Source organism: Haemorhous mexicanus, chromosome 1 (assembly GCF_027477595.1).
Source record: "Haemorhous mexicanus isolate bHaeMex1 chromosome 1, bHaeMex1.pri, whole genome shotgun sequence".
NCBI lineage: Eukaryota > Metazoa > Chordata > Aves > Passeriformes > Fringillidae > Haemorhous > Haemorhous mexicanus.
Window position 1 is genome coordinate 45,047,026 of NC_082341.1, and position 14,939 is coordinate 45,061,964.

Here is a 14,939-nt window from a genome sequence, read left to right on the forward strand (position 1 = left end):
TCATGAGGTGAAGCCAAAACTTCAGTTTAGTGGGTGTTTGAATGTAAGACCCAACTGCGAAACACAAGCTGTAAATAGGCCTGTGTGCTGGGCAGATCTGGTGTAGGAAAATACAATTAGTGGTTAATACCTGACTCTTTTGGAAATGCAGCTAAGGAAGTTTTTGCTGGTTTAGGTACCACTGGTTTCTTCTTTATGAATATTAGAAATTATTGTGATTAGCTTGTTATGTTGCCATTAATGTTGCCATTCTTTAGTGGAAGCTGAATTCAAAACATTATTGTTGTTGCCTAATGTTTGCTGTTTGTTTTGTGAAGTTCCAAAGTGGGGCAAAAATCCTTATAGTTACAGTCACTGAAGTTCTTTCAATACTGACAGTTTCACAACAATTGAATTCCAGGTCACAATTTAAGTATGTTCTTTTATGTGGCAGACTTTTTCTGATATTTAACTTTTTAAAGTTAAAATACTCAAAATTAATTTTGAGATGTCCATATGCTTTTTGGCTTTAGGTGTTTGTTCAGGTGGTTAGCAGTAATATGTTTAGCAATAGCTAGACATATTTCCCCAGCTTCCTAGTTTACATCAGAAAACACATATCCGAGTGAGCTTTTGTATTTAAAAGCAATAAATTGAAGTAGTTATATGTCGCCACAAGCCCCTAGCCGGGTAATAATTAGCATTGACTCCATGCTTCTCAGAAGGCTGATCAATCACTTTAATATTCTATACTTATTAAGAAACCCATTGCCCTTACAGACACTCACAATACAGGTGGACCCAACTGGTCCTTGACTCCAAACACCATCACCATTGGCCAATTAAGAAACCACCCTTTGGTAAACAAATCTCCATAACACATTCCACATGTTCAACAGGTGCAGCAAGTGTTGTCATTGTAAGAATTGTTTGTCATTCTTTTCTCTGATCTTCTCACAGCCTTCCCCAGGACAATGCCTGGGAAAGTTGTGCGTTGCTCTCTGTGGCCAGAGAGCCGCTGCCACAGTTATACATTGACCTGTAATATTATTTTTTTCAAAACATTTCCAGTCCTTTTTTTATTTGAACATAGACGTTATTCACAAATGGAATTTAGCATTTTTAGAAGTATCCATATACGTCAAGAGCCAAGTCCAAGACCAGTGACATTTAAACTGAAGGACTAGAATGGAAAATTAAGTTTTGTTTTAACATTCTGGCCCCATTCTTATGTTAATTAAAATTAGTTTTTATATACATTCATTGAGAAAATAAGGAATTTTTAAATAAATTACAGGTCTGAGTTTAAAATGCTTCTACTGTGCTTTATTTAATGACATTCATTCCAAGTTTTTTTCTCTCAAAGTAGTATCTCTGAATTAAAATATATTTTAGTGCTTACACAAAATTAGAATGAGGAAAACAACCATTGAATTCTAATATTTTCATGTGTTCAAATTTATTTTTGCATGTATAATGTAAAATCAGATAACTGTAGGCAATACACAAAACTCCATAGTTCATTTATGGGAAAAATAGGAAGGAATGATTTAGGAATTTCTCATTTAGAGATGTATTCCCCTCTGCTCCCTGCAGAGAAATCTGTGTGTTGGTTGAACATTCTTGTTAGCTGTCAGCTATTTTATATTGTATGATGCTTAAAAAACCCCACCACAAAGCAAACCTTTCTATCAGCATTATATACAGAATTAAATATAATGCTGTAATTTATCCTCTCATATGAGCCACCTGATGCTCCAAGTAAAGTTTATTGGTGGCTGTTGTGATTTAGGAAATGTCATAATCAAGTGTCTTGAGCTGAACAACATAATCTAAAATGACACTCTGTGATCCAGATCTTATAGTCCGAAGATATAGGAGATCTGTCTCTTGGTAGGGTTTTTTGTGTTTTTTTTCCTCTTCCGTTCCTAGTACCTTCTAATTTGATTTGGTAACTGTTTGATTTTTTGACCTGTTAAATAGAAGTGATCTCATTTTGGCCCCTAAATTTGTTCCCAAGTGTGAAAAGTCAATTGAGAGCTTTTGAACGTGAAATTCTTGAATTATTTTTGCCTCATATGTGTACTGTGCTATTTATATCAAGTTTTCTTTCCAATTGTTATCACTCAATCATGGCAGTTTTTTTGTTTTGTTGGGTTTTTTTTTTTTTTTTTTTTTTTTTGTTGTTGTTGTTGTTGTTGTTACCTCATTATAGAGTCATCACTTGTTATTTCTTTTGTAGTTTCAAAGCAGCACAGGACTTGGTAGAGACTGGTGCAGGTTGGCACTGCTGGCCCTTACATATTAAAAAGTTAACTCTTTATTTCTACCCCCTACTGCCTTCTACTCAGACATTTATTTAAGGATAGTTCCTCTATCCTTGGGGTTGAATCTGTACCATTACATTTTTGTTGTTGTTGTTTTTAAAATGGTTTTATAAATAGTAGTAGCATTAATCCCTAAAGAGGCAGAAAAATTTTAGGAAAGAAAAGAAGCCTCAACCTCATTTTACAGGCTAAAGTAAGCTTTCACATAATGCATGCCAAAAGCCTTTAATTTATTTGTCTTTGAAACATTAATGTTTTGGGGTTTTTAATTTTTTTTTTTTCAAGCAAGCAGGGAACAGCAGGTTCCTTTGAATATAACCACCAGAGGTCACTAAAACACAAATTAAAATGCAAGTAAACTACTGTTTTACAGACTGGAGAAGCATGGAACTGTGTTCTATCTTTATTCTGCTGATGTATTCGAGTATGTAGGTCATATTAGAAAAGATTAGAATAAATGAATATTTGTATCGGTAAATTCAATTGTCATTGATCTATTTCCGGTTAAGTATTTTTAAGAAGTATATTGCATTGATTAGAAAAAATGACACTGATCTTAGAATACAATAGGGGAATTGATCTCTTGTGTAACTGCAGATGAAGACATTTTATGTGCAATTTCTTCTCTTTTGCAGCTGCAATAAAAGATTTGAGTAGGTCATATGTTTTTTTTCCTGACTTAATATATGTTTTTTCCCCCACAGAATTGCCCTTTATAAATCTGAAACATAATTTCCTCTTACTTATTGCTAGTTATGTTAAGAAAACACCTAAACTTTAAAGTTTTATTTTTGTATTTAGATTTTGAAACTGGTTATTAAAATTCAGTGAAAAAACCCCATTCTTTCCAGGATTCTGTTCTTCATCTTACAGGAAAAAAAATTCTTCCATTGTTAGGAAGGCTTGTTTTGATGTATATCTAATTTGGTGTATTTATTAACAGAAGCTATTGTCCTTTCCTTTCTGTGAATGTACTGGGCCCTCTGCCACTTAGGATGCAGCCACTCTGATGTGACATTTCAGACTCAGTCTATTATTTTACTAAGAGATGATACAGGAACTTAACAGTTTGTCTCCATGTCAGGGAGCAGTATCCTTCTCTGTCTGGAAGGACACAACTCTGGAGTTGTTCTCTGTCTGGCCTTTTTGGTGGCAAAATCTAGTCCTTTTCCTTACCTTTCTCAAATTTGCTAAATGGGAATAGCAATCTCACCTTATGGCCTAGGCAGTTGTGCCTGTTTTTTAACAGACCTCAATCCACTGCTCTACTGAATATTTAAAGGGTTCAGAGAACCTGGTGCAGCCTTCACACTGCAAGCTTCTTTGCAAAGCCTTTGGCTTAATGTATTCCATAGCCAAATTAATAAATTACATAGCCCATGAAGGATGACAGCAAATCAGAATATCTCCGTAATAGCTTGAGCTTTGATTCCTTTGTCAGAGTGGTGAAATATCCAGATATCTGTTTTCATCCAAACTGAAACTCCATTTAATTTGAACCTTTTAATTTCTGACCTTTTATTAAAGTACAATTTAGTGGTTGTTTTCCACAGCTGGAAAGTCGCTGTATTATTACAGATGTAGTTTTATGACCTGTAACTCTTATATATACACTCTAGCGAGCTCATTGTGTCTACATTGATCAAGGTCTACAGCTTGTTGTCCTTCAAATTCTTACAGAAGGCCAATTTTAAGTCAATTTCCTAGCTTACTTCTCTGATATGTCCTGTTTCTAGGCCTGTCATGTCTGCTCATATTGTAGTGATTTCAAAAAAAATGGTTTGATTTGGCCGTTTATTCCACACCTATTTAGTTTTAATGTTGTTTTATTGTAAAATGGATTTATAAGTCTTCTCAAAAATTATTATAATTTAAGTATATCCTTGTTTTCTCCGAGGGCCCTTTCCTTGTTTTGATCTGATATGTCTTACATGAAAAAAAAAACATCACGGAACAAAACCACCCAAATTAAAAAAATCTGTAGTCAGGAGATAAAATCTCTAGGACAGTGTGTGTGACTATTTACACATGTTCATATATACACATATTTTGTAACTTGCTTAAAATCTTACAGTTATCTTTCTGACATAATCAGCATTGTCACTTAATACTTTGGTAACAGTGAGAGGGGTTCCATTTAAGTTTTTCTGAGTGATTTCTAGTAAACTTTCAACCTATATAATAAATTAACTCAATTTATTTTCAACAACCTGGTTCAGCGAATTATAACTTGCATACTTGCCTGGGGCATGTGGCAGGAAAACAAATGAAAAATTGACATTTCTCAGGTAAATTAACAGAAACTCATGGTGTGGGTTAGAAAAGTTCTTCTGAATTAATAAACAGAAAATGGAAATATAGCTAAATTAATGGTGAATATATCAAGCATGGCAATTCTGGATTATTGGAGAAAATATTAAGACCTTTTATCATAACTGAAGATCCTTCTTTTTCCTCTCTCAAAAAATTATTTTTATCAATCCAATTAATTGGGCTTGCCTTATGTTTGAAGTCCAAAGCAGGCTGGTTGTAGAAAACAAGGAAATTTTCACCTAGGAAGGAGAAAACATACATTGCTGATTGCAGGATTGAATCACTTTTTTTGCAATTTTCTTAAATTAATTACCTGACTGAAGCAAAGGCTCTACCATTTTAAAAGATATTTAATTGATACTGTTTTCATAGTCCATTTACTCTATTTTCTTTGATGGGTGAAATAGTACATTTTTCCATTAAAATTATGTCAGTGGTGCTGCCAGTAGATATGTTTGTAGTTATTTTCAATTTAATTCTTATGACAGTAAAACTGCTGTGTTATTTTTAGTTTTTTCTACAGTTCTGTTATTTTTGGGATGATGATCTGTGCCTCTAGGACCTTTTCCTTCAGCAAATAAATATTTATATCTCTGGAAGTTATATATATATATATATAGATAGATAGATAGATATAGATATAGATATATAGATATATGTCATATTTGTCATAAACACTGAAGATATGTTTGGGGTGTGAAAGACTGGGTGAACTAGATGGAATAGAGTTTCTGTAGTGTCGTGGTTTAAGACATGTAGTTAAAATAGCTTAGCAGGAACATTTTCTGTGGAAGGCATGAAATATTTGCTTTCCTTACATTACTACAGTGTCAGCAGAAGCATCAAATACAAACAGAAAAAGAAATGTGCAGTTGTCATTCTGTCCATGAGCAAGAGAGACCACATGGGAAAAAATTTTGTACCTAAGCTTCTTGACATGAAACAAATTATTTTTTTCTATTAGCTTTCGAAGACGCATATCTGTTTAAGGCCTTAAATATTTCCTGATATTATTCTGATATTGTTTCTGTTTGCAAAGTCACGTCATATAATATTGCAATTCTTTGTGGCATGCTGTAAGTTCTCTTTTTTAATTAGATATTGACATAGCTGAGAATTTGGTTTTAATATATTTTTGGTACTTTAATTTTCTTTTACACCGAGCAACTTTTTATCTATGGAAGTTGTTGTACAATTTGCACACTGAACTGTTTAGTTCTTACAACAAAGTGCTTACCTTAAAGAATTAACCTGAAAGAGAGCCTTTCTTCCACCTCCCTTTGTCTTGCACTTGTGAATTGATCCTATCATAGGCTAGGAACCAAAGAAAATAGTTCAGCCTTTTCTTCTAAAGCACTTACTTGATTGACACTATTAGGCTACACCATGTTTTTGTGATTGCACACTGGTTGTAGCTGAAAAGCCTAATTTCCTGCTGCCTTCTGATTACTGCACTAAAAGACACTCAAACCAGGCTCATTGTTAGGCAAGATCACTTTTATATTAGTTGTAGTCCTAGCTTTTCTTCCAAGTACCAGAACTTTTAGCTATCATCTAGGGGGAAAAAAGTTATTTTAGTATGAATCACATTTAAAAAAGAGTCCTTTAGAAGAACTTAAGAACTGTTGTTTTGTCCAGTTTGCATCTTCACTGAGCAGAATGAAATAATTTGCAATTCTCAAATGGAACTAATTTCAAAGAAAATTTGTGGAAAACCCCCTGTAATTTATTAAAATATGAGATATTCTATGTAGAAATAATCTAAAATATTCTGCAGGTATATTTTATCAAGTGTCAATAGCAGGGCTTCTAAAAAGTGGATAAAAGGCCTACTGCTTGGAAGAAGATGACAGAGTAACTTCAAATCAATTTATGAATAGAGTAAAAACAAGGAAGAGAGGAGGAAAAAAAAAAGAAACAAAAATACCACTTCCTTGGATTATCCTGCTGACCCTTATTCTGTGGAGACTGATTTCCAGTTTGAGTTTACATTTTTAGATGTAAACCAGTTTCAGTTGGTTGCCACTGACTTGAGTTTTGAAGGGAGAAATCTTTGCTTTTTAGGCTCCTAAGCAACCTTTTTCTTTGCTTGCCTTCGACAAAAATGAAAACAGAATCTGTTTGCTGTTAGAGACAAATATTTTTACGTGGTCCTTCCTGTGATTAAAAAGCTTCAAACCTAAGGGCTGGGGTAGAAATCACATGTATTCATGAGCATCTGCTACTGAGCTCATGGGGTCATTTGACTGTCATGACAGACTGGGAGAACTAAGAACATTTTTTTTCCTCAAAAATAAAACCCAGCACCCAAACAAACAAACTCCAAAGCTTGTTAAAAGTACTTTTGTTTCTGTTTTTGACTTATTAGTAAATGTACCTGATTTATATGTTGATTGTTTCTATTTGTTTCTGATTTTATCTCTTTGGGACCTTGGATTGATTCCAAAGCAAGCTGAAACTCCTTTTGAGTTCATGACATCTGATTGGACTACTCATCTACTATGACCTCTTCCTCCAGCAGTTACAGAAAAATTGAAAAGATAAGAGTTTTCATAATGAGTCAATTTTGCATTGTATCCACCTGGAAAAATGTTACACTTCTGTCTTGTATTTTTACCTAGACGAGTTCTACAGGAGTTGCAATATGTTGTTGTTGTTGGGGGTTTGTTTGTTTGTTTGTTTGTTTGTTTTCCTCCCTACATTCTGGACAGCATTAATGCCGCATCTGTAGTCTGGCAGTCAGGTTTCTCTTCCTTGCTTCATGACTCAGTTTGAGTAGAGATGTTCAGAGAAAGCTGGCAGGTTTCTTTCTTTTTTCATATACCCTTTTAAAGATGAGTTCTTGAATACTACTCTAGATTCTCTTCTGGTTAGTGGCACTAAAACCATGGCATACTTTCTCAACCTGGTGAGAGTGCCTTTCTCAGAGGAAAGTCAGATTGCTTTGCCATTGCCAAAGCCATTGCTTTGCCCACATTGCATGATGCGTTTGTACTCACAAGACAATGAGCTAAAATATAATTTCCATTATGCTTGAGACATAGACAACTTTTATCACTGTAAGCATTTGCAGAATTACAGAGATATTTTAATTTCCACTAATACTTGCAGACAATCATATTAATAGATCAGAGATGTGGTAATGTTGGGAATCTGTACATTGCCACTCTACTACTTAAGGTATAAAATACCTTTTTTTTGAATATGCTGTAATTTTCACTTCTGTAGTCTTGAAATGGAAGGGAAACTTCTTTATACAACTTGAAATAGACTGAGAATCTGCCACAGGTAATAGATCAATTCCACACACTATTGTTGTAAATTAAGGCAATGACTGTCCAGATATGACATTTTCTTCTTTCTTTTCTTTTTATGACTATACTTTATCTACTCAGTTTGACAGCTAGGGTAAAAGGTGTAGGTAATTTATTAAATTTAAGATGCTTTTAATAGACAGTATAGGACTTGGAGTTCATTACTATTTACTTCTATGAAAAAGAAAATATAGGCAAGTTGAAAAGAAAAAGAATGTACTCTAGGTAAGAAGGAGACTTTGTCAGTCTGTAGTTACCATTAATCTGATTTTTCTGTTGTGCATTTTCCCACATAAACTTTGGTACTTTCTTTACCTAAAATTTATTCCACCCTTTAATATTGAATCAAAGTGTCCGAGCAGATTTTTTTTTTTTTAAGTCTTATATTTTTCCTTATGAAAGGATGAAAGAATATTTTAAATCTTGTGCAAATCAGTCTTGTCAAGATTAGAAGTGTCCTGTCAGGAGCAGGATACAGTTTGTCTTCCTAGTTTTAGGTAATTTAAAATGTGTTTGTGAAATTATGAACACTTTATATTATATAACATTAAATTTATTTTATAAAAATATTTGTATTTCCGTATTAATGTGCTTATAATACAGACAGTGAATCACAGCTTCCTGTTCCATAGCTTCTATTTTAGAGGACACCAGAAGATCTTATATAGGTTATTGGCACAGACACTCTGCCAGTTCAGTATGTGAACTACACACTGACTATGCATGCATAGTCAGTGAACCCCATTTCCTGCACTTGTAAAATATTTGATTATTTAATTGTGTTCAGTGAGGGGAGGGGAATTACAGGGCAATTCTGTACTCTGTGTACTCTCTAGAGAAAATGAGGCCATTATCTGAGTGTGGTAAATAAAGCCTTTTATATACAAGATTATGGGTGTCATCTGTAACATGTGGTGACTATTTCATGTTCAGTGCCTTCTGCCATAGTACTTAATTCTTCTTATAGATCTTCTTACAGTTCCCAAAATTAACCCTTAATCGAGAAATTTATTACAACATATGAAGATAAGAACTATAGAATTTCATGCAACTTGTGTCAAAGATGTAACCATTTTAGCACAAGTCAGTCACTAACAGCTCAGATTTCTTCATACATGTCTTCCCTCTTGTTTAATAAAAGGTTTTTTTCAAATAAAATATTGAATTTATTGCAGTCAGTGTTGACTAGATTTTTGGCAATTATTTTTTAGTGCACAAGAAGGAAAATTACTTTTTAATTTAATTTTGTTTACTCAGTTTTACCTCTTTTTTCAGTCATATTTGAGGAAAGAGTAGGAATTGGATTATGATTACTTCCTTTTCTTATCACTTTAGAATAAAAATAATAACTAGAATCTCTTCAGAATGAAAATAACTTGTCTTAGAATCTTGAAGGAGAATGAGATACAATAATTTCTGTTCACCAATATGAAATATTGTTCTTGGATTTAATCTTCATTAATTTTAAATCTTGAATTCTTAATTTTAATGACAAACAAACAAACAAAAAAAACCCAAAACAGAAGATGGATAATCTACCCACTATATTTAATGTTGATCACTGTTTTGTTAAACTTCAATTGAGTGGTAAGGCAGCCAAACAGAACTTAGTACAAGTGAATATAGTGAATATATAATTTACTACACGTAAAGGTTAATTCATGGTTCTATTTAATAGAATTTAGGATTTAGAGAATTGTAGGACTGCACACATAAATGTATTTAGATAATGTGTTATCAAAATTTTCAAATATATTAACCATGCTTTGAGAAAACAAATATTGCAGGTGCAAACCAATATTAGTATTGAAATAGGGTTGTCTGCTGGTTGAGATTTATCATTAAAACTGATAATTTTGAGCAGACTGCCTTGATCATCTACAGCAGATGTACAAGTTGATTTGTATTTTCTTCAAGTTCTGTCTGCAAACGAACAAGTGTAAGTTAGGTGTCATGATGATTTGATGTCCTTAGCTAGTCCCTAGCTGGAAATATTGTCAGCAGCTTTGTTATCATACAGTTCATCAAGTTTGTGTAATTAAATACTATCTCATGGTGGGTTCACCCTCAGTCTAAAGGGGCAAAGTTGAGGGATGTTAACAGGGTGTGTGTAATCTCTGTTAATGCCACAGTGACAAGGTACTTTTGATGGTATTGATTCTACAGTCAAAGTAGTTCTCAAAATATATTTCGTTGCAAAAGCAAGAGTAATTCTGCATAGCTGTGGAAAGAAAATATAATAAAGGTGAAAATGCTGTCATTATGTATTCATCATTTGGAGCAGAATTGCACTTGAATCAACTTGACAATTACTTTCTCAAGCTGACATATTAGAATCTTTGAAAATTACTGATATATTTGTTTTTTAAATATGAAAGTAAAGCTCTTTCTGGAATGGCAGGCTAATTAAAGTTCCTGAATAAAATTTGTAGAAATGCTCTGAAAGCAGTTAAAAAAATCAGTTAATGAGCATAGCACTACTTTAAAAAAATGGGGAGAAGGTCAAAGTTTGTTTAGTAGATCTTTTTGCTTTGATTTGAAGACTGCATTTCCAGTTTTGATATGATTTTGCTGTACAAAGATTGGAGTTATGAAGCTGCTAAGGTCAGAAGGTGAGGTAAAACAAGGGAAGTTGAGGATAAAAACTCCATGATGCTCCAAAGAAGAAAAAGTGCTTTACTACCAAATACTTTTGCATGGGAAAGTGATTTCTTACTAGGTCACCTGCACAAGATGAATCAGATTTTCTAATTTCCTTCCACCTCATCTTTATAAATAACATATCTATCTACCTATAAAGACACACACGTGTATATGTGTGTATGCTTTGCATACAGAAGTTCATGAAATACAAAAAACTAAAATTATATATCCAGTTCTTACACACTAAGTCACCTGTAAACTTAGAGATCAGAAGACAAAACTTAAATAGTTCTTATCCTATGGTAGGATGTCTACACAAAGGACATCATTAGAGGCTTCTTGTTTTTTGTTCTTTTTGTGACCTGATGATGAGAACTCCCAGATCTTCTGACCAAAACAAAGGAACTGCAAGTAGGCTTTTCTGTTGTCCTGAGGGAAATGAAAGAACAGATCGCTGATAATTTTTCACTTTGACTAATTCCTAATTGCATTTTTCTCCATGTTATACATAATGTTTTGTAATAATTATTTTTTTCTTTCCTTCAATAATTACTAAATCCCTCGCAAATGGCTCTTCAGCATAAGTGAGGAGTGAATAAGTAAGATGACATTTGAGATAAAGCTTTTTACCTTTAGCAGTACATTTTGCTTGACAAAATATGTGAGTTGATCTATTGATTGATTTTTTTTAATTTAGGCAATTACACTTTTAACTGAGCTAATCAGAGAGAACTTCAGGAACAGCAAATTGAAGCAATGCTTTCTACCAGCACTTGGGGAGCTGCTTTTCCTCATAGCCAGCAAGGTAAGACTGCAAGCGATCCTTACAAATTTGGCAAATGTGAAAAATTTTGCCATGGAAAACTAGACCAAAAAATCAAATTAGTTAGTCATTTGTATAATCAACAGTTTCTTGTCCTGTCTTCTCTAATACTTATTCTACTTTAAGAAACATGCTAATCCAATCATTTACTTCATCTGAGATTAATTAAACAGAATTCTTCAAGTGTAGAATTTTAACTTCATTAAAGGATTTGATCAACCACCAGCACAAGCACTGCTAGCCTCCAAGTGGCAAATCTAAGGGTTCAAACATCTAAGCTAGAGATGTTGATTAAATAGGATATATGAGGACAGTCTATAATGTCTCTAATATCAATAAATTAATATATTCGTGTATCTATATATCTAGTCCATATTAAATCTTATTGTAGCATGGTTGGATTCACAGCACAGTGGAAAAGGAAAAGAAATTATCCTGACTAATTTGAAATGGACTTGTGATTATTCCTGATTAAAACGAATTTAAACCTTCAGTCTTAAAATGGTAGATTTGCATTAAAAATAATTGGAGGTAATTTGTAGAGAAGTAATACTGTCAATATTAAGAATTGGAGTTGACAGATCCTTTGAACCTCACATTCGTTTTTCCTTATTCTAAGAATAAAATACTCTTTTACTTAACAGAAACAGAAGTGTCTTCAAGCAGAAAAAGTCTAACCTCTTTTATTATCTGCATAATCTAATAGCTCTGAATGCTGACATGTTAGTTTAACTAGTTTAAAGCAGTTGGTAATGGAGCAAATGTGGCAAATGAATCATCACTTTGGCTTTAGTTATGGCTTTCTGTTGAATTTCCAGGTTTTATTTTCTTTATCCTCTAGCTCCTTTGCATGTTCTGCAAAATGTTGTGGTAGCCTTGGTTTTTGTAGAATAACAAGCATTGTCCTATTTTTGTTGGACAATTGCCAAAGTATTGTCAAATACGTGCTTACAGAACTTATAACGTGAAATTATGTTCTGAAAAATGCATCCACAGTCACAGTTTATGTTTTAATACTTGCTCAATTTCCTCAGGAGGAAAGATTTGTATCTGCTATCATCAAACAAATGAACTTAAAACTCCAACTTGAAAATGATATTTGGCAGGAATATTTTGCATGGCTTGATTTTATTTTAAAATTAAACTCTGATAGCTTAAACAATTCTGGTAACACTGGTTGTATAATGCCAGAATGATTTGCACAGATTTTTTCCATCTGTGTATGAATTTCACAATATTTGAAGCATTACAACTTGCATATAAGTAGCAGCTCTGTCATGTTTCAAGGTTGGTTATATATACACAAACACAGAAATATTAATGGGTTGCATTAGGTTATAGCTAAGGCATTAATAGAGTGTAGGAACAAATATTTGGACACATATGAGCTCAAGACACCATGTCTTGGTAAAATTTCAAAAATATCAGTGTGATTTGTATGCTTGGAAATACTGTCCATTCAACTTTTTAAAGAAAAGTGCTTTTCATTTTTCTATTCTATATGTATTTAACTTCAGAACACTGTAGTGTTGCAGGCATTCTGTTGCTCATTAAACTGACGAACAGTAGTGCTGAATGACCTTGCCAAGATCAAGTCAGGGGTAATATAATAAATGAAACCAAAAAGTTTATTGCCAACTTATGTCTTTAACCAAGAAAACACTTATGACTTCACTAATAAAGAAAAATAAAACATAACCTCATCTAATTAATTAAGGGCTATGCACTTGGTTTTTTAGTTTCCGTCTATTTTGTGCTTTCTTTGGCCTGCTTGATTGTTTTATCAAACTGCTAATTATTTTTATTTAAGCTGTAAGTTTTTGAGGGCATGTCCGATTTTTTTATTCATTTATTCCCTCTGGGGTTTTGTGAAGTGCTTCTAGGTCCAGCCACAATTTTTATATGAAATAATGATAAAGATGATTTCTTTTTTATGTTAACATTTGGTAAATCATAAATTATCAAATACTTCAAATCAAGTTCAGCTGTTTAGATGCAGGATGATTAATGAGGTAAAATACAAGATCGCTGTTTGCACTTCCATGGCTTAGAAAATACTGGGAAATGTCCAGATAATTGTAACGGTCCTTTGCATTCCTAAACTCTGATATTGTGTGTGTACTTACTTATGAGATCTCATAAGTAAGATCTTACACTCCATCTCTGCATTTTTATTCCAAGCAGAAGCCAAGAGCAATTCACAAGTAGCATGAGCAGACTCCAGGGAGCATGTTCTCATACTCTCGAGTGGATTGCCTTGGGGGAAAACTTTCAAGTTCTGTGTAATATTTTTATTAATTTTGTGTTGTTTGTGTTATTAGGGTGCAGAACCTAAAGTTTAATCAATATCAACATGGGCTGTGACAAAAAGTAGGAAAATTCCCCAGTGTTTGGTGATATTTTTAAGTTTATTATGTGTCAAATGCTGTAGGTTATGTTTACGTAATTTAGAATAGTACAAAGGTTATTACTCCTTTTGCCTTTAAAAATTTCTAAATAGAGATTAAACCTTGCAGAAATTCTTTAATCAGTTTGAAGAATGGAGGAACTATTAATGTTTTAGGATTGCACAATTTCTTAAGGCTTTTTATTTTATATCACATTTAATATGTATAGTTACACAAGACCTTGGAAGAATTTCTGGTTAAATTTGGTGAATACAATGTGAAACAGACCCATGCCAGTTCCACCACAGATTGTCATTATAACTCTGTTTTGACTTTTAGTCTTGTCCTGCCTCTTCCAGGTAGAAAAGATTCAGCTTTTGCCTGTTTGAAAGTAACCTGCCTTTACTTTTTTGGAACTTGGGTTGTTTTCTTAAACTTACACACAGCGCCTTGGAAGGCAAATGGTGATTACTTGTCAGCACCTTCTTACTCAGATAAAATGGAGGCGATAGTATGAAGTGGATTTGATGTGTCTGTTGGATGTCCAGCCACTCTTGTTATTACTATTCATATTGTCCCATACATTATAATACAAAGTTAGCAGAAAAAAAGCTTACAAATGGGATATTTAACAGACACATTTTCTCTATGGCTATATGTGGCAAATAAAGTTTTGTTTTCAATAAGGAAGGAAAATGAATTTTACTAGACAATTCAGCAATAGTCTGCCATGCTAATGTGCCATGCTTTAATTAAAGGCCTGAAATACTCATATAGTATATGTGTTGAATTACTGTCAGCCATGCAGAAATCAGCAAATTTAGAAAGTATCATTTATTTCTGTATCATTAACCCCCACGTTGCCTATCCTATCCCTTTTATTAAAACCAGGTTATTAGAACGCTAAAAATAATTTGAGAATATAATTAATAGAGTTCAAGAATTGTGTAATTTGTGAAGAAATTACTGTTTGTCATCCTTTGTCTACTTACTAAAATGAGTTTCTCATGATTTTATGGCCTGTCATCTTCACACCATCTAATGCCTATTATTTCTCACTTTCTTTCCCAAAAGAGGCTATATTTTTCCCTCTTTCTAATAGCTCTTGTTACTAGCCTGGGTATGGAAGTTGTTGCAGATAAATCTCAGTGAT

General features: G+C 33.2%; 1 protein-coding gene across 1 annotated transcript in view; it reads left to right on the top strand.

Moving 5' to 3' along the window:
• Positions 1–14,939, top strand: part of ULK4 (unc-51 like kinase 4) — a 211,166-nt gene that overhangs the window by 23,483 nt on the left and 172,744 nt on the right. The window contains exon 18 of the mRNA XM_059848144.1: positions 11,274–11,381. Coding sequence (XP_059704127.1) covers positions 11,274–11,381 — 108 coding nt within the window. The remainder of the gene's footprint in view (positions 1–11,273; positions 11,382–14,939) is intronic.